Raw genomic sequence first — 20,131 nt, forward strand, 5'->3', positions numbered from 1 at the left:
TATCACATGTGAAGCCCTGTTCGCCAACGGAGATAGATATGCTAAACATGTAGCATGCAGTGCAAGTGACAATGACAGGAGAAGAAGACATGGCTTACCGTATTTGTTGATGAATCCAAAACTTACCACAGTTGTCTGATGGAGTCTTTTTAATAATCCAACTCACCACAGTTGTCTATAGAACTCAGAAAACAGGAGACCTGGATGCTGGGATGGAAAGCTACCAGGCTAGCGAAAAGCTAACGTGTGGTAGTGATTTAGATTAAAAGCTAGTAATGTCAAATGTAATGGTAATTACATAATGTCAAATGTTATAGTAATTACACAACATGTATGTGTAATTACTATAACAATTCTTCATAATGTTCATCCATTCGGCATGTATTCAAGTCATAACTTTGCTCTATACCATCATTTCCCACTGCCCCTCTGGTGAATTTTTTAATACATTTCTACACAGGAAAGTGCAGTCATGAGGACTGTATGGATGAGCCATGATTTCCTCTGCACTTTACAACAAATGAGAGATCTGAATTATTTATACCGCTTATTATATTCCTGTTAATAATAGCAGGCCAGTTCTCCTGCTCCTGAAGCAAAGTTTGGGCTCTGGGTGACACTAAAATACACCCCAGTGTCACCATTGCTCTTCAGAATGGAGGCAACAGCAGGCACTCACACCTTCAGAGCTGACATGACCCCAATCCCATCAGAGAGTCCCCATACACACACGATTCAGTCTCTTCAGCTTGCAATCAAACACACTCACAGAAGCTGTCAAATGCCTCCTGGGGTTGCTGCTCCTTGTTTAGCAGGCTATTGGACAGCAAAGTCATTGTAATCACTTAACTACACTCAAATTATATAGTCACTCAAGTGTTATCTTCATTGAAATGATTTAGGATGCAACTATTTATTTTATCCGTCATACTCAACTAGATCAAAAACAATTCAAGAGGGCCACTGGACCCCAATCGTTTACGGCTTCATGTCTGGCAGATAAAAATAAATATTGTCCTGACATGTCAGCTGCCTCATCCAATGAGTCAGGGGATTTCATGGGCATGTTGTCAAGTTCAAGCGGCAAATTTCACTGAAGATGATTAATGTGTTTTGATTGGGCTTTCATGCGATTTTGCATTTGCCGAGGACACGCAGACAAACAGGATTTTTAACTGCACATTAATACTATTACCATTAGCAGCAAACCAAATGTGTTGCTAAAAGGCTTTGCAAAGAACAAACACTTCTAAAGCACCTTCTACAGAAGCTTATTGGCTGTCGCTTTAATTTCCATAAAGTATTTGCATTTCCCCCATAGCTACAGAAATAAAAAATGTCACGTGTCATTTCCTTTTGAGCAAGCTGTGTGTCCTTTGTCATCCAAATGGATTAATTTCTTAAAGGTTTTCTCCAGTTAATATGTTAGGTACACACTTAATATTACAGTATTTCTAAGTGAATTGTAACCATGTTCATGCAAATACAAAGTGCATGTTGGGTCTACTGCCTAATTCCTATGATTGCACAAAAAGAGCTCATTAATGTTAAATTGCTCACTTTGGCATGATTGTAGTATATTAGAACACTAATGGCATCTCTTGAATGATTCCTATGTAGTATGAATATATTGAACATGAATATTCAAGTAGTAATGTTCAAAAAGTCCTATCCAATCCGAATTTATGAAGGACCATGTGATAAGTTTTTTCACAGAGATTTAAGTACATTTTACATTAAGTAAACTCTGCTTAACTAAGGTAAGTAAAATTAACAAAGAAAAAGTCTTTTTACCTTGGCCAGTAAAAGTTTAAATAATTTCTACGTAGCTGAAGTTTCATTTGCAATAGTTTTTACTCAAAGAATATAACACCGAATTAAACCACACTTTTAAAGTGTATACTTTACTTAAAAGCATCAAAGTAAATATTACAATAGATATTGTGTACTGTTGAGTACTTATTTTACTAGAACTTATTTTACTAATTTTATAAAAGTTGATATTTACGCTTTAATTTCTACAAGCTTAATAAAGAATTCAATCGTGTTTTTTTTTTTTTATTCTTGCCTGAACTAACTTTTTTTGTGTAGAAATTAGAGAATTGTTTACAGTAGTATTTACTTCAACACAGAATAATTGTAATGATGCTGAAAATTCAGCTTTGCCATTTAAAAATGTATAACAGGAAGTGTTATTTGAAATCAATAATAACTAAGAATAATTCTACTGTACATAATTCAATTTTGTTTACTCCTTTACACACATTTATAGGATTTTATCTGACTTCAAACTTTTGAACGGGAGAAATGTATTTCGAATAATATATTTTTCTTTAATTGCACTCCCGAACCCGACAGCACCCTCAAATAACACAAATCTGAGCCAAATCTGGAACCATGGGGTCCCGTCATGGATAATGTAGCAGACCTCTGTTATACATGTGTAAATAAAAGATATGAATGAGGAAATAAAATGGTAGTGACAGGAAAAAATTGGCTAGAAATCTAGAAACGGAAGAAGCTGTGTGCCAAGATGTGGGCTTATGTTGAAAATCAGCGTGCTGCTGCTGGCATTTGGAAAACTGAGTAATACACCAACTATCCTTAAATGCAATCAACTTAATAACTAACAAACACAATATTTAAATACATAATGTTTCGTTAAACAAAAGCTCACAAATTTACTACTGGCAAACATCACATTTATTTTCTTACTAAGCTATTTACAAGTGCTGTCAAACAGATGTGAGGATTTAAGCCTAGATTCTGACTAGGCTGTTTTACAGAGAAACGGGAGAAAGTAAAACAAAGAAAGGGAGAAAGGCGTTCTTGACAGTGAATGAGGGAAAGAGGTCTTGCGCTGACACAGCCATTTAAACTTTTCATTAGGAAAGCATAACAATAATGCAAGCCGTTCAAGCACTCTGCTCTAAACACACTAGCTGACTTGAAAAAAGGTGTTTTTTTTTTTTTTTGAGTTTGCAGTTATCGCAAGTTCTGACACATTCCGATGCAGGCAACGGGAGTTCAGGTCCGACTTGCGTCATTTCCTGATCCCGCTCCTATTCTTGTCAACATTTCCTGTTCTCTATCTGCTGTCCTTAGACATTTAAACATGGAGAAAAGGCCCTTTTACTGTATATGTTTCATTTTAAAACTATTGAAAGATAATAAATAAATAAAACCTGTTGACTGCTATTCACTGCATAGCCCTGCATTCAACATTCAGCAATTCAATAATGCCATAGGCACACATACATTCGTTCACACACACATACACGATGCTGGGAGGGAATAGGGTGAGCAGATGGCCACGATAAAACGTCAGGACAGGTCAGAGACGTGCATTGCATTGCATGTGCCCCAACACAGTGGGTGACCTCAGTTTAAATCCGTTCGTGAACAAAAACCTTTACTTCAGTCACATCAGACCAGTTGAACATAAACTTTATCTTATGTTGCTAATGAAATCCTGAACTTATAAGTTTTAAGATTTATAATGCCTAAGAACTGCCAAAACAAATGTGTTTATAAGATTTCCAAAAGAGCATGTTTGTTGTAATAAATTATTAGATAATTTATGTACATGCTGATATTTTAATGCACTGTACATCTGTAATGTGTGCAATTACTCACACGCACACCAGATATTTTCAACTTCCTTCTCAATACTGTGATGGAAGCAACAGATGTACAGTGGAGCATGTGAATGAGAAAAAGTGGGCTAGAATGAGAAGAAAAAAAAAATCACATTGTCTGATTTTTAAAGAATTTATTTGCAAATTATGGTGTAAAATAAGTATTTGGTCAATAACAAAAGTTAATTTCAATACTTTGTTATATACCCTTTGTTGGCAATGACAGAGGTCAAATGTTTTCTGTAAGTCGCCACAAGGTTTTTACACACTGTTGCTGGTAACATAGATGTTCAACTCCCTCCAAATATTTACTCCTTTAAGCCACTACTTCGTTGCCTGGGTGTGTTTGGGATCATTTTAATGCTGATAGACCCAGCCACGTTTCATCTTCAATGCTCTTGCTGATGAAACAAGGTTTTACACAGTACATGGCCCCATTCATTCTTTCCTTTACACAGATGAGTTGTCCTGGTCCCTTTGCAGAAAAACAGCCCCAAAGCATGATGTTTCCACCCACCCCCATGCTTCACAGTAGGCATGGTGCAACTCAGCATTCTTTCATCTCCAAACATGACAAGTTGATTTTTTACCAAAAAGCTATCTTTTGACTTTCAATAGACAGACAAAAAATTATTATATTAAAAATATCTACTTGACAGTATATGCAGCGTTTATCAAGAGGTCTGTTTACTGTAGAGTAATGAGAAATAGCCAAAAACTCACAGCACCATAAAACTGCCCATAAGAGGTGTGTAGAGTAGACTTCAGGAAGAATTATTTTAAAAAGCCCACCAAAAAAAAAGAGACAAAAACTGTGAGCTAAAACCACTGTTTTAATGGGAACCAATTTGCTCACGTGACCTTTCTCAATGCCAAGTGACTGAAATGTTTGCACTTAAAACAGTGGTTTGATCTAGGAATGTCTTTCCTCATTGAAAAGAGTGTGCGGGCTCTTTTAAATAATTTCCACTGTAGAGTACAAACACACATAAGCAGCCTTAAACATCTATTATTTAAGAGGAATAGATACGTTTTTAAGTAATAACTTCTGTATTTCCTTTAACAGCTTTGACAGACTCTGAATGGATGCATCTGGTACACAGTGACGGGGCAGTAAAGAGAGAAAGGCGAGAGGAATCTCAATCTCAGTGTCGTAAGCTGCCAAGCGGGTCAATAATTAAGAGCCATCCGTCTATTGCTCTGAGCTCCCGCTGACATGTCTAATGAGACCTCTCTCTGGTCTCTCCGCTCTTGGAAATCTGCAAGCACACACAACTGTCTCCTTCATAAGACAAATGTCGTCACCCACTTCAAGCATCTCAATGAAAATTCTGTCATCATTTACTCACCCTCAATTTGATGGACCCCATTGACTTCCATAGTATTTTTTTCTTCTTCCCCATAGTATGGAAGTCAATGGAGCTCCTCAATGTTTGGTTAGCCATCTTCTTCAACATCTCTTCTTTTGTGTACAGCAGAAGAAAGAAATTCATACAGATTTGGAACAACCTGAGGGTGAGTAAATGATGCCAATGTTCATTTTCGGGTAGCCTGTTTTTCCAAAGTTCAACATGCACTTCATCTAATTCACCAACGTCAAAATATGGCAGGCATGTACTGTACAAGCAGCGCAGTTAAACTACATCAAGGTTGACAAGGATCAAACTTGTGGAGTATTGGAACGTTTTATTTAAACGCAACCCGTAGTCTTCAAACAGCCTAGTCTCTTACACGTATGTTCTGGAGGTGTATGCTGGGTTCTCAGGGATGCCCTCCACAAAAAAAGTTATAGTTCACGACTTTTCAAACCTCCTGTAATTGAGTTTAACACTAAATAGAGGAAAATAGACGAGCCTCTGTCTATGCAATAAGCCTTGCTGACGGCATATCTGCCTCCGCTTCTGCTTTATCAACAGCCATTCAAAGCATTCCGACAGTAATCACCCACAAACAGATGACGTGCGCTGCACACTTCATCAGCCACACACCTCACACCCCGCATGGCCTCGGGTGGCTCATTTAGAAGACCAATGTGGTGGGCCTTTTATGTATTCATGGAATAACGGATGCAGCGCTACAAGCTAAATGTGCTGTGCGATGAGGTTTACACATATGGCAGCACGGGTACAGAGCTAAAGAAAATGTGTCCGCCTGACACCTAAATTGATAGCATTCATCTGTGACTTTCCACAAGGAAAACATAATAACAAAAGCAATTTAGGCCTTTTCTTTCATGATTAGCCAGCAGGACATTTCCAAAAAAAAAAAAAAAAGCAAGCTTTCTTAGTAAGGAATAACAAGCATGCCAAAATAGAGCAATATGGAATGGATCATATACAACTTTGAATAAAAAGACACATTTTTATTAGCAATAAAATTCCTAAATGTGTTGCAGCGCTAAAGCCAGGTAACTTGCTTCAATGCTAAGAGAAGCATTGCGTGGCAAAATCTACCGGTATGCCATCCAGCATCAATTCCATTCAGCCAGTGCGTCAGCAGTTTTCCTGTTGGCCTTCCCTTGTCCACTCTGCTGATGAAAATGTCTACTGAATAAGTTCAGATTTTTGAGGAACACCAAGGTCATCCCGCAAGAGACATCTGCAATTCAATAATGCCATTCCCTACATTTTTTGTGAGAAAAACTAGCCAATAAAAGGATCCTTGCCATCTAGTAAGTCTTTAAAAAATTAATAAATAAATAAAATACAGATAATAATGCAAATAATAGTTCTGTTCAACAGGGGAAAATAAAAGTAGAGCTACATGAATATGGATAAATTTAAAATCACAATTCCCCCCCCATATTTTTCGGTTTTATTTTATAACCTAAAGAGAACCTTACCAGAACGTTCCCTGCAGGTTATTTTTTTTAGATTTTATTCTTTATTATGTGGGGTTCGTTGCTGTGCGGCTCTTTCTTGTGTCAGAAAGTTGCGCACTCACATAATTTAAAAAATAACAGTCATTTAGTTTTTACCGACTGACTGACATTAGTTTATCAAACTTTATCGAATAGTAAGTTATAATGAATAAATACACAAGTGTAAATAGTATCATTTCAGAGAGATTTTACACGCAATCGAAGACAACATAAGTTAACTGAGATTTTGTTTACTGACCAAAAGAGAGAAGTTGGCTACTTCCCATCAAGTGGTAAGATATTAATGAAATATTATCAGTTAAAGTAATATTTATTCTTTTTTTTAATGTCTGTAAATAAAATTCATATTTTAAAACCATATTTTATTGTTGAATTCATTGTTATTTGGCACCTGGTTGAAACCTGGTTGTGCAGTGTCAGTGACAGTCCTACATTTTATGAAACTTACATTAATGCATTACATTCAATCTCATTTAATTCTCCATATGAAGGTTTATGTGCTAGAAATATTTATATTGATTAAACAAGTTCAAAACAAGACATGGTTTGTAGTACTATAGGCTGATCATGTCCATTGATCCGTCTTCCATGCCGCTTAACGCGACGCGAATGCTGGGCGATTACTGACCAACAGCAGGGTAAATGAATGAAGTAAAGATGTTAGGGGGACGTTCTGGGAATGTTCTGAGAATGTTCTTGGAAGGTTAGGGCATCGTTCTCCAAACTAACAGGGAATATTCTATTTACGTAAAGAAAACTTTCCTGGCTAACCAATAGAGAATGTTAGGACATCTGTCCTGGTAACGTTCTGGGAACTAGAAACTAACGTTCCCAGAATGTTCTGGGAACCGAAAATTGTTATCTGGGTTACTCAGTCCCATCTCATCTAAGACGTTTTACATTTTCAGGAAATTTTCATTTTGAAGTGAACTAATCCTTCTTAAAGGACTGCAGCAGTCTACTTAAAATGTTTTTTTTAATTTTTTATCTGAATTAATCTGACTGAAACATCTTTTGGATTGACGGTCGAACAGAAAACATTTGCCCCCGTTGTAAGGCATTTGTATTGCAATTAGACCACAATTTGCAATATTTTGAAAATAAAATAATATTAATGAGTCTTTGGAAGATCGTCTCAAACTTTATTCAAATTAATCATTTCAGATGTGTTAGAACATTTTCAGACTTGAGCATAGTTACGCTAGTTATTTACCGTATTTACCATTTAATTGTACATCTGATCTAGTCTGAGGAAATAAGCAAAGAAAGGCCAGATACAGAGCTGCTGTGTGGTGTTAGCACATGATCCTCCTCATCAAAGTAGCCGGTGTAACGTTAATCCACATCTTGTAGCCGAGTGTTGTTCGTTGCTTGGATTTTAACGAAAAGGAAAATTTTTAATTGCTTAAAACAGATGCGATAGCTGATTCGAACGAGTGATGTTCCACTGCGGCATCCATCTTTGTAATGTACAAAATCAAAATCATCTTGTAAAGGCCACCCCAGCGTTTCTGATTGGTGCCACGATTTTGACAGATTAGAAATGGGCTGGAATGGGGTCTTTGCGCCAGACTTCTTGCAGAGTAAAGGGGTTTTACTCTGGTTTTCCCAGGCTACAAATTTGCAGTACTTTAAACTTTGACAGTTTGTAAAAGTTTGCAATTTCAGCCTGCCAAAACACATTGTGTAAATGAACGGCAAAAACACATAAGTTATGTTTTTAATTCAAAATGGTGTTGTGTAAATGGCCCCTCTAAGTCTTGAAAAACAGACACTTAAAAATAAAGATGTAAAAACTCATCGCCAACCTCTTCCAATAAATTTCAACATAACGTTGTTAATTATAAGTAGTACTATGTTTGTAACATTGACTATTACAACTGTTATCCTGTATATAAAAACAGTACTAACAAGAAACAAAAAACACATTTTAAAGGATAAAATTCCCCCCAAAGCTAACCAAACTCTGACATTCATGTCTTTTATTGAAATCCTAAAATGACAAAGTAATGCAAAGTTACTTAGGGACAAACGTCTATACTTTTCTAGTTAGAGAAAGTTTGAGGAGAGGCAGGAATCATTGAAGGAAATGATTAAATGATCAACTTTCAGATGGAGACAAGTCAAAACTTTAATAAGATACAGACAACTAGACCCTTGTGTCAGTATGGAAAAGATTTCCCGGAGGGCTTACAATCTTTCTCGCGCACTTAACTGATAAAGGGTAGCTGGATTTAGAAAAAAAAAAAATCTTGGGAAGTGAACTAAATAAAAGAAGGCTTTTGGGAAATGTACATTGCTGACTCTTAAAATGCTCATGCTGGGTTATGCATCTCTGTACAGAACTCAAATTGAAAGCTACCCACAGTTCCTGCCAGGTTGCAGACACTTTGTACTTTGTGTACACTTACATCTGTACAACTTATACTACCAAAACAGGAAACTGAATGTCAGTCTATAGACAGAGCTGACAGACAGACACTTTTATAATATTATATGAATTATATTATAAATAATTGTATAAATAGTATTAATGTAACATTTATTAAGCCTAATATACTGTATAATATACATATTAGGCTTAAACTCTGAGTGAGATGAACAACATTTAGGTTATCACAATTTTGTATGACAACTTATCATCAGTACAAAAATTCATGATTGTGATAGATCTATAAGCCAACAATTCTTCTAAGCTGGTTATTAAAGCAATAATCGACTTGAGGCAATGTATTACATTTCACCATGGTTAAAGGTAGCACAACATGAAAGAATCAATGTAACGCAGTATTGAATAGCTTATTGCTTATATAACCAACAAACGTTTAATGAATATATAATTGATAACTGTATATACTGTATAGTATCATAAATGTTTTTACTTGAGCAATTTAATAAGTACTTGCTACATTTATGAACGGTACTAGAAATAAACAAGTGGAAAACACTTTTACATAATAACATCAAAAGAAACATGCAAAAGCTGCTCCTTCAGCAAAGTAAAAATGCAAATAAAGAAGAAAAACAATGGAATTTGGATCTCTTTGAACTAAAGTTACAGTTGCATTGACAAACTAATGCACTGCACTGACTGACTAGGGAGATCAAAGGTTTCAGTGGTTGTAAGTGTAGGAAACAATTTGGATAATACAACTTATCAGGGTGTGTTCAGAACAGCATTTAACAGCAATGCCATATGCATGCAGTCCATGGTACTAAAAAGGAAATAACATTAAAGGAACATGCCGACTTTTTGGGACTTAAGCTCATTCACCGTATCCCCCAGAGTTAGTCAAGTCCACACACACCATTTTTATCTCTGTGTGTGCCACGCAGACATACTCATCGCTAGCCTAGCTTAGCACAAAGACTGGAGGTAAACAGCTTCATCTAGCCTACTGCTCAATAAGTGACAAAATAACATCATTTTCATGTTGTGATGTGTAGTTACATTGTTTACTATGAAAAGTTGGGATTTTCTACACCGATATGGCTAGAAACTACACTCCTAGAAGAAAAGGTTCTATTGGCGCTATGTAGTTTGAACCCCTAAAAGGTTCACTGCAAAAAAATGCTTTTCTTACTTAGTATTTTTGTCTTGTTTTCAGTCCAAACATCTAAAAATTTAAATTAAAACAAGAAGTATTTACTAGACAAGCAAAAGTAATTGTCTTATTTTGGGGGAATATAACCATAAATATAAAGAGTTTTTGCTAAGATAAGAATTTTTTTTGTTTTGTTGCAGTGTTCTATATAGAACCCTTTTTAAGTGCCAAAAGGGTTCTTTCTTGTCATTATAGAACCCTTTTAGCATAAAATGGTCTTTTGAGTATACTCAACTATACTTCTATATATAACCTTTTAAGGGTTTCAAATACGTAGCGCCAATATAACCTTTTCTTCTAAGAGTGTACACTCTCATTCCTGCGTAATAATCAGGGAACTTTGCTGCCGTACCATGGGTGCAGCGCCTGAAAATACTTCCATCAACATAACCAATGTGACAACCTGCTTGCACAGAGAGTATGCTGGGAACTATTTCAGGCACTGCGTAATATCATTAAGCCGCTGCACCCATGGTACGGAAGCAAAGTTCCCTGATTATTACGCAGGAATGAGAGTATAGTTCCTCGCCATATTCGGTCTAGAAAATCGCAACTTTTCATTTTCCGATGGCCTTAGTACACCATATAACTTTACACATCATAACATGTAAATTGGAAAATGTTGGTGTTATTTTGTCACTTATTAAGCAGTAGGCTAGATGGAGCTGTTTACCTCCAGTCTTTGTGCTATGCTAGGCTAGTAGTGAGTGTGTCAGACTTATGGCATGCACGAGATAAAAATGTTATGTATAGACTAATCTTACTCTGGGGGATCCAGTGAATAAGCTTAAGTCCCAAAAAGTTGGTGTGTTCTTTTAAATGCAGTGTGATAGGAAAAGTTGCTTTATTACTACATATACACTAAAATCACTGCCACTACCCCATAACCTGGTCTTCACACCCTTTCCCTACTGACTCACATTGGGCAAAAAAGTCTTTATGATACAGTCAGATATCCTTGTCTGAACTTTTGTGTACACAGCGATCAGATCACAAGCACTAAGAACAGCTTTAAACTGGGTCCAAATGGATCTGATAATTGAAACCACAAAGATGTTAACAGAAATGCCCAGAATTTGCAGCAAAGCCGTCCTGATGAATGTCAGGCTTGACTGCTTGCTCACCTGTCAATCAACCAATGTCCTTAAAGGCCCTCCCTTCAAAACCTGATCACAAGTGATTGCATTTGAGAGTCGTGTAATCGATTGTCTGTCTGACAACTGTCATCAGATGATAACGGACATTGATAATTGGTGAACTTGGAACTGAACGAAAACATTGAAAAATGACTTAAATCGGGGTAATGTGCATTAAATTAAGTAAACAATAAAGTGAAACTACATCACCTAAGTAACACTTACTGAAGGAATACAATGAAAAGTCTCTGCTTTGTAGCAGTCAAGCAGTAGAGGTATAATTTACATAAGATTTTCTCCAACCCCCCCTCATCCAATTATGGTCCACAGCTACAGCATGAGAATGAGAAGCTAATAAAATGGGTATTATGAAGGCATGAGATGGCATTTACAATGAGATCTTTTTAAATTTTCATGGTCTGTTTTAGCTGAAGATACATTGAGAGAATCTCAGGAATAAGCTACTTTGGAGCTCTACATTCTGAAACGGCTGGCTTAAAGCATGAACCAAATGCAGGCCTCAATGGGGTGTGAATACAGATGATTTGTGGCGAGTGTGTTCGTTTTAAGACTGTGAGGGTTGTTCCAAGGCTGTTCAACAAAGTGTTAGGAAAATTGGATTTTATTCTCCAAAATTCTACCACACAGATGAGCGAAAAAATGTTTAACAATTAAAACTAGGTGTTTTGATCAATGGCATGTACTTGTATACTGTCAATACACATTACTATTCTCATTAACTTTCAAAAATAACGAAAAATAAAATGAATACTTTTATTAAGCAAGAATGCATTAAATGTTTAAAAGTTACGGTAAAGACATTCATAATGGTAAAAAAACACTTCTAATAAATAAAACTCTTGCTATGCACTTGCAATGCTTTTTTTATTCTTTCTTTTTAAAGAATCCTTTAAAATAAATAAATCACATTTTCACAACAATATTGAATAAAACAATTGTTTTTAACATTGATAATAATGTTTCCAAATCACCATATTAGAATGATTTCTGAAGGAACATGTGACACTGACGACTAGAGTAATGATGCTGAACCATCACAGGAATAAAAGTTAACTGTATCGTTAAATATATTAAAACAGAAAACACTTACCATTTTACTGGTAGCTCACTGTAAGAATAATTGTTGGGTATATGTCACAGTGTACTTTATTTTGCGATCCTCACTTGGAAAAATGAACTATAGTGTCATACACCCACTAGTAAAAAATTATTTCTGGTGTGTGGTGTCTGAACGATTTTTGGCTTGACTGTAACTGAAAAAAACTAAACAAAAAAACAACACTGGTCAGAATGTCTTTTTATATTAAAGGAGCACATCTATAAGTCAAGTCAAGTCAACTTTATTTATATAACGCTTTTACAATGACGATTGCTTCAAAGCAGCTTCACGGGTGTTAAACAGGAAGAAATGCATATAGGACTCTATATGCTGTATGAGAACCTTGACATCACATATAGTCCTGTCATTCTACAGTAAGGTAAGCCAAATGTTACATTTGAATTCAACTCATCAATGCAATAGAAATATAAAACTTGCCATTGAGCAATCAGCTGCCCATGCAGCCTTGCGGGGTTTGATATACAAACGGTGAATGGAGTCCCTGTGTTGTTCAGATCAGATAAAAGTCTATTTTATAATTAAGATGGGTGCCCTGATTCACATGCTGGTCTATTCTTTCAGAAGGCAATCAGCCACACACACTATATGGATTAGGCGTACATTTCAATGAGGTAGACTCAAACACATTGATCAGACCCTGTAGGTACAAAACCCACGCATTATTTATCATCCTTTTCCGCCTAGTACACATTGTAACGTATTCCACCTCTTGCTGGGAATGTGTAAAGTATTTCACAGATGATAGTGGAGAAGGGAATGTGAGGGTCTGGATAAATTATCGCATCTATACTGCCAAACACCTCCCAAAAACATCGTTTTACACAAAATGAGAGAGTACGAGCAATCTGCAGTACGAGAGAGATTCATTTGAGAGTAAAAGTCACAAGCCTGCCAATTCTGGAAAACTTGCATAAACATGAAGATGCCAGTATGTGAGGTATCCATCATCATCATGATCGAGTTAGTTTTAATCATGGAGTCGTGTATTATCGGCTGCTTGCGGTGGATACACCAGCACTAATGGGAGTGTATTCATAAAAACACCACTAATGGTTTGTGTGTCCTCAACACACAAACAAACGGAAACAAACACACATGCTCACGCACATACCCTTGAGCAAGGACGACCGAGAAAGCTTTTCATATTCTAATGGGGACGCTGCGCTCACATGTTGCCTGGGAGATGAAGCATTCTGGGGCTTTTGCAGCAGTGCTGATGTAGATGTTGGCTACTGCTTTGGACCGATCCCAACACTGTGATTCGGGAATGATGAAATGCTGATGAATAAAATGATTGCATGCCATATTATTCAAAACTAACGGATTTCTAACATCTGCTCAGTAGTAAGCAGACTTTTCAGTACTAAAGTATACTTATTATGGGTTTGTTTCATCACCTATGAACCAAATGAATGCTACCCTGATGTGGTCATGCTCAATTCTAGTCAGAATATGAGTCTGAAACTGCTCCATTGGGCTGTGATTATGGGGTGTGTTTCAACAGAACCAGGAAACACCTCAATTGGATAGACCTACAACCAATCAGAGCAACGAAGCGACGCATTGTCAAATGTCAACTTAGTTCAACTGCACTGTGTTGCCAACTCCACGTTTTTTCCACTGGTGGTTTTCTATGTCCGCGGGTTGAAGCGACTATTATGTGATGTATAGACCCATGAGTGCGAATTTTAGCAGGCAACCTTGCCAAAATAACACAAATTTTACCCCCCAAACGCCATTTCCCCCCGGAGAACCCCCCGAGAAGCTATTGTTTAGGGCTAGTAGTTGGCGGGTTTTGTTGTAAAAACTTGGGAACCCTGTCTGCACGTGCGCTGGAATCAGGCTGGAATACACGATCTTTGCCGGTGTTGTAAAAAAATAAAATAATTTAATGATCCACAGAGTACTTACCCAACATGATCATCATTTCTGAGAGAAATTGTGAAGGTGAATGCATATACAAACAAGCTCTCCGTTTAGGATTCGAACAAATATAATTCAAGTCCCTTTGATGACGTGCATGATTACGTTACTGTTGATCATCTGTCCGTCATCGTCTAAAGCCCGCCCTGATGATTTCATTGGTCCGAACTGTTTCTGTTCGGGGATAATTACTCCTCTATGGAGCAAGGCCAGACCGAACTGCCCGACCTAAAAATTTTGTGGCCGGGGCTAAGTTTGGCTGGCATCCAGGCTATATGAATGCAGCAGTATAAAGTATATTGAAGTTGCACTTCAAGAAGCTGCTATGCACCGATGGTAAATACAAAATTTAGCTCAGTTTTACCACATGAAAAGTTAAGAATGAAAAAATGCATATCCTTGAAGTTGCTGAATATGTATATATTCTAAACGATAAAAGTCTGACAAAGAAAAGCATGTTGAAGAGGCTTTCTTGTAGCTTACGAAGTCATGAGTTTGATTCCCATTAAATGCATGAGCATTATAAAATGAAATTCAATGCAAGTTTTTTTGGTAAAACATTTGCCAAATATACAGACATGTAATAAAATGTACCAATGTATTATTGCAATATCAGTAATTGCATTTTATGGAAGTTGCAATTTAACATTTGCATTTAGTGGAGCTATGTGCAAAGACTACTGGTTGTCTTACTAATCCCATGGGCAAGGGAATGCTCAATTCCTACCGAACTACTGAAAAGGAGGAGGCAAATGTATAAAGTTGAAATACAATGGACCAAACATTACCTTTGAAATGTTTGGGGTAGACGACTTTTTAAAAATATTTTTGAAAGTCGTCTCTTATGGTCACAAAGGCTGCATTTATTTGATAAATAAATACAGTAAAGACACTAAATGATTGTATGACAATACAGTAAAGATCCGAACATTATAAAGAGTGTTCTTTGATCGCTCTCTGTAGTTTAATCATTTAAATAACAGATTTGTTTTATGCTACTAACAGAAACGATGTGAAGATGATCGTTTTAGTCACTGGCTTGTTTCACTGATGCATCAAGACGGCCAGCGGCGGGACTGACAGTTTTAAACCATTTAGAAAGAAAGTCTGTGTGAACTTGAATGATTAGCTACACATCAGAACTCACTGATCCCAGATCAGGCCTTAATGAACACTGTTACTCACTGTTTATGGAAGTGCTGTCGATTTACATATGGTAAAGCCTGTGCTGTTGACATCACAACTGATAAACTGAATCCATTCTCTGGGCGGGCAAAGCAGAGGATGGGGAGGTAACCTCTCCTGGTAAGACGTCATAACAGGAGAATTCAAGATCAGCTCATCTGGGCTCATTTTCTCAAAGGCAGAGAAAGACAGCTACAACTCTGTTTACGCCGATCAAAATTTCTAACCACTTGGGGAATATATTCAGGCTAGGGGAACTCGTATTAATGTAGAAAAACCTCATAAAATTAAAAGTTCATGCCATGCGACCTTTAAATGACAAAATTGTCAGAAAAGTTTAAAATGGAAATATTCACTACCAAAAAGCTTAAATCTACATACTCAAACAAACACAAAAACTCAAAATTCTTTGTGGCTATGAAAATCGTCTTTCTTTAATAGCCCATATTTCCATAGCTGCTTATGAATCATCAATATTTTCTCATATTGCTCCCGACCTAAAAGACAGACGCATGAAAGAATCCTTGCAAAATGATTTTTTTTAGTAATCTGTTCATCTTTGCCCTTTACAGACACACCAACCCGACCGCATTTCACTGAACGCCCTTGAGTAACACGGATCAACTGAATCCTAGATAAAATACTCATATTCCAGGGGGCTGCTATTGTGGATACAAAGGAAAGACTGCATCTCGGCAATGAGGTCAAAGGGCTATGAACCAGGAGGGTTTGTCATCTTTCTGCTTTAAGCCTTAGAAGACTGTCCTGTGGTTACCACTGGTAGATGTTTTTTGTGACAATGCAGTTGTTCCCTGCCAGCTCTGGATCATCCTGACGCTTAGTATCAGGGCGTAAGTGCAAGTGAAGATTAATACTGATGACATAGTGCGGTAGTCCTCCCATTTTTCATTAAGTCTGTCAGCGACTGGTAAATTGGGTCCTGCATCCTCCTCAGCAAGGCTTGGAGGAACACAGACGGTGGCTGTGTGTGAAATGGCTGTAAGGAAACAATGACCTTGTCTGCAGAACTGCATGACAGTCACCACAAAGTTTTGCTGCTTTCTTTTGACTAATCCAGAGTTTTGAACTCTAAACCACATCTTATTATCCTGGACTTGACAGACACTGTCGGCAAACAGCACACACACTGATCAGCTCCACAAAATCCACTTAGATTCTCCTTGAGAAACTTTAAAATATATTACTATAAGGCTACGTTCAATAGACTGCCATACAATGCACATTGATTTTCCCAATCCGCATAATCAAAAGACTAATCTGGTGTTAATAGAGACTCCCACTGCCTAATTACTTAAATGAAATCGAGAGCAATTAAATCCCTCTGTCTCATTTATTAAATTGTTCTGGTCAGTAACTGAGGCCTTTTCACAATCCTATGAAGCAGAGAGTCACATTCTGTAAGTCGCTCCAACTACGCGTGCCATTTGAGCTTTTATTTGACTCCATTTATCATCATCATCTGAAATGAAGCACACTAACTGTGTTTGACATTTGAGAGCCAGTCAAAGCAAGTTTCATCATGTGAAGAAATACCAATGGTAACTACAGACTTTAAGGAAGACACATCTGTGCAATGTTAATTAAATGGATGAATTGAATGAGAACAAAACATTAACAGCAAAAGCACATTGGCTGCATTCACACAGCAGCAACAAAACAAAACAAAATAATAGTAATAAAGTTATAATAGTAAATAAAGTTTTTTGTTTTTGGTCTTTTTAGGCATGCTTAAACAATTTAGTAATGAAAGAGAGTGACAAGAACATTTTGTAACTGGAGAGACTGAATTATATTAACAGTAAATCACAATCAATTTCAGTGAGAGAGCTTGGCTTGTGGGCTATGTCTAGACTAGAGTTATAGCTTTCAACCTTTTTAAAATCAAGATGGGGAAAACAACTTTGTTAATGTAAAAAGATCTGTCTGACAGAATCCACAATAAAGAATATAGGCATTACTCTCAAGTTAGAGAAGTTCACTGATAGCTTAGAAATCTAGACGCACCCTAGCGGCAGCAAATCTAATCTGCCCGCGAGTGTCGTCTAGCAACTCTCAATACCCTTTTGAGCTGTAATTGGCTAACTATTGTCGGCCCAATCACATCGTGTATAGAGTCGGTGGGCGGGGCCATAATGACGACGGCAGAGTTTGCGTTCTTCTAGTAAACACAGAAACAGTAGTACATAACGGTTCTTTAGTGTATAAAATGGCTAGAAAAAATGTTTTGTAAAGACCCTTACACAAAAAGGTTCTTTGGGAAACCAGAAATAGTTCTTCTATGGCATCACTGTGAAACCCCATTTTTGGTTCTTCCTGGCACCTTTATTTTTAAGGGTGTACCGGTATTATGTTTTTTTTATTTATATTCTCCTTTATGCAGTGTGTAATATAGGCGTTTGTGAACGTAATGTAAACATTCTGCAAAGTTGTAAAGTTCAAAGTGCAAGATAAAATTATTGTCCCCTAAAAGAAAGAATCAACTCTAAACCGCACATACAAATAACTTTTTGTTTGAATCTTAGTTCTATGTCACTAGAAATGATATAGCAGTGGCTATTTGCAAAAAGTGCAAATAACGATAAATGCTATACACATTGTGTAAATTGCAACTAGATTCTATTTAAACTCAGTGAAAATAACATTTTCTTAGCGATAGTCAGATGATATTTACACTAAGTGCAAATAGCTGTAGATGCTATTTACTAAGTATAAATAGTGATAAATTCTATTTACACCATATAAAAGTACAGTTCTTGGCAATGTGTAAATAGTAATTACATGTAATTTATACTTTATTTTGACAGATACATAGGCTAGTATTTGCACCTCAGTATAGTTGTACAGTAACAGGATGCAATAATTGTATAAATTAAATATATTTTTAAAATAATTTAAACATTTCGTTAGGCACTTTATTTGCACATTTAGAACATTTTCTTAATGTTTGTTTAAAGTAAATGCCTTTCTGATGTGATTTGTGATCAGTTACAGGTGTGCGATAGTAATTGAGTACTAAATGACGTAACAATCCAAAAGATGATAGATAGATAGATAGATAGATAGATAGATAGATAGATAGATAGATAGATAGATAGATAGATAGATAGATAGATAGATAGATAGATAGATAGATAGATAGATATGCGCTACTTTTATATTGTTTTTAATGTAAACGTCACCCTAGACAGTTAGACTGTTGCGTTCGTAACTCTTCCACACTTTTGCAGAGTATCACGCATGACACAGCTTTATAAACTCGCCATTCAAGTTAAAATAACTTTTAAAAACCACATCTCTCGACCTGCATCTCGCGTTTTTAACCGCAAAAATGCGTCCTGTATGAATGTCCCTAAACTGATTAAAAGATAAACAGTGCATTCTTATTTCAGTGCTATTATTTAAACAGTTTGCCTCGTACATTCAGTTCACAGCATCAACAGCAAGCCAAAGGGGGCAAGGTTTCTACTGAACTATGCATTTTGTATTTTAAACACTATTTACTAAGCACGTTTTAAACACTATTTACTAAGCACGTAAATATGTCCGCTCATTTTCGTTTAGTGTGACTGCCGCTGCTTTTCTGCAGTAGCCTATAACGTGCCGTAACTTTTAGTTAATAACGGATAAAATACTGCAACTTACTACAAATCTGGTGTTATTTTTGTCATTGTTTGGGGCATTCTACAGCCCTTCATTAAAACTTTCAACACAGACCCCACCTCAGATTGTTTTAATCAATGCACAAATCGTAAAAAACAGATTAACACAATCAGTTCCTAAATTCTGACTGGGTGGGCAAGGCATGTCTAGAACCGGTCCCGGCTGTAAGTGGTAGACCAGTATCAACAGACTGGGCCATCTGACCAACCAGAGCAGAGTAGCTTGCGGAAAAAAGGGGAGAGCGATTCCGTAGAGTCATTTGAGAATCACTGAACAATGTGGTGATGTGCAATGTATAATGAGAAAATGACAGTGTGTTTTGAACTTTAATGCATGTAAATCTGTTGTAGGAGACCTCCAAAACAAAAATAGGAGCCTTTAAAATAGCATAATAGGTGCACGGTAAACACAGCCATTATGATTGTGAAGGTGATATATTTAGGAGCACAGTTGTCCTTTCTCACCGAAAGAAAGGAGGGCTGACAAGGCATTACTCACTTACTCTCAGGACTGACAGATACATTGGTCAAGTGCTGGATGCAGTTAAAATAAAAGAGATATTTTATGAAGCGCCGCACCTGTATATTGGGTCTTGCATCACCATCATCTTGCTTTCATCCCAGGTCCATTCTTTTTTCTGCAGGAAATCAAAGTGATCATTTCAGTACACCACACGGCAGGCTTTGATATATGATAATATATCCAAGGCAGAAACTTACTCTATCAATCTCATTTAGGTTCCAGCTCTAAATTAAACCAAGAGATAAAGCACCGGTTGAAATCAATACTTTATGTTTAAATGAACAGCACAAGGCAACTTAAGATACAGAAATGTCAGGGACTGACTGTACCCAACCCATTAACTTTGAGCTAAGCATCTTACTGAAGGACAAAACCATCCCGGAAACCAAATAAAGGCTAAGTGTTTTGCTGAAGGGTGA

At 36.8% G+C, this 20,131-nt stretch overlaps 1 protein-coding gene across 2 annotated transcripts in view; it reads right to left on the reverse strand.

Annotated features, from left to right (window-relative positions):
* The window catches only part of nos1apa (nitric oxide synthase 1 (neuronal) adaptor protein a), a 136,652-nt gene that overhangs the window by 62,839 nt on the left and 53,682 nt on the right, over positions 1-20,131 (reverse strand). Inside the window, exons 4-5 of one of the 2 annotated variants that reach the window (XM_067459899.1) lie at positions 19,910-19,936; positions 19,769-19,827 (exon numbers count right to left, since the gene is read on the reverse strand). In XM_067459899.1, the coding sequence (XP_067316000.1) occupies positions 19,769-19,827; positions 19,910-19,936 (86 nt within the window). The remainder of the gene's footprint in view (positions 1-19,768; positions 19,828-19,909; positions 19,937-20,131) is intronic. The other variant, XM_067459900.1, reaches the window with a different exon arrangement.

This window comes from Pseudorasbora parva, chromosome 12 (assembly GCF_024679245.1).
Source record: "Pseudorasbora parva isolate DD20220531a chromosome 12, ASM2467924v1, whole genome shotgun sequence".
Classification (NCBI taxonomy): Eukaryota; Metazoa; Chordata; class Actinopteri; order Cypriniformes; family Gobionidae; genus Pseudorasbora; species Pseudorasbora parva.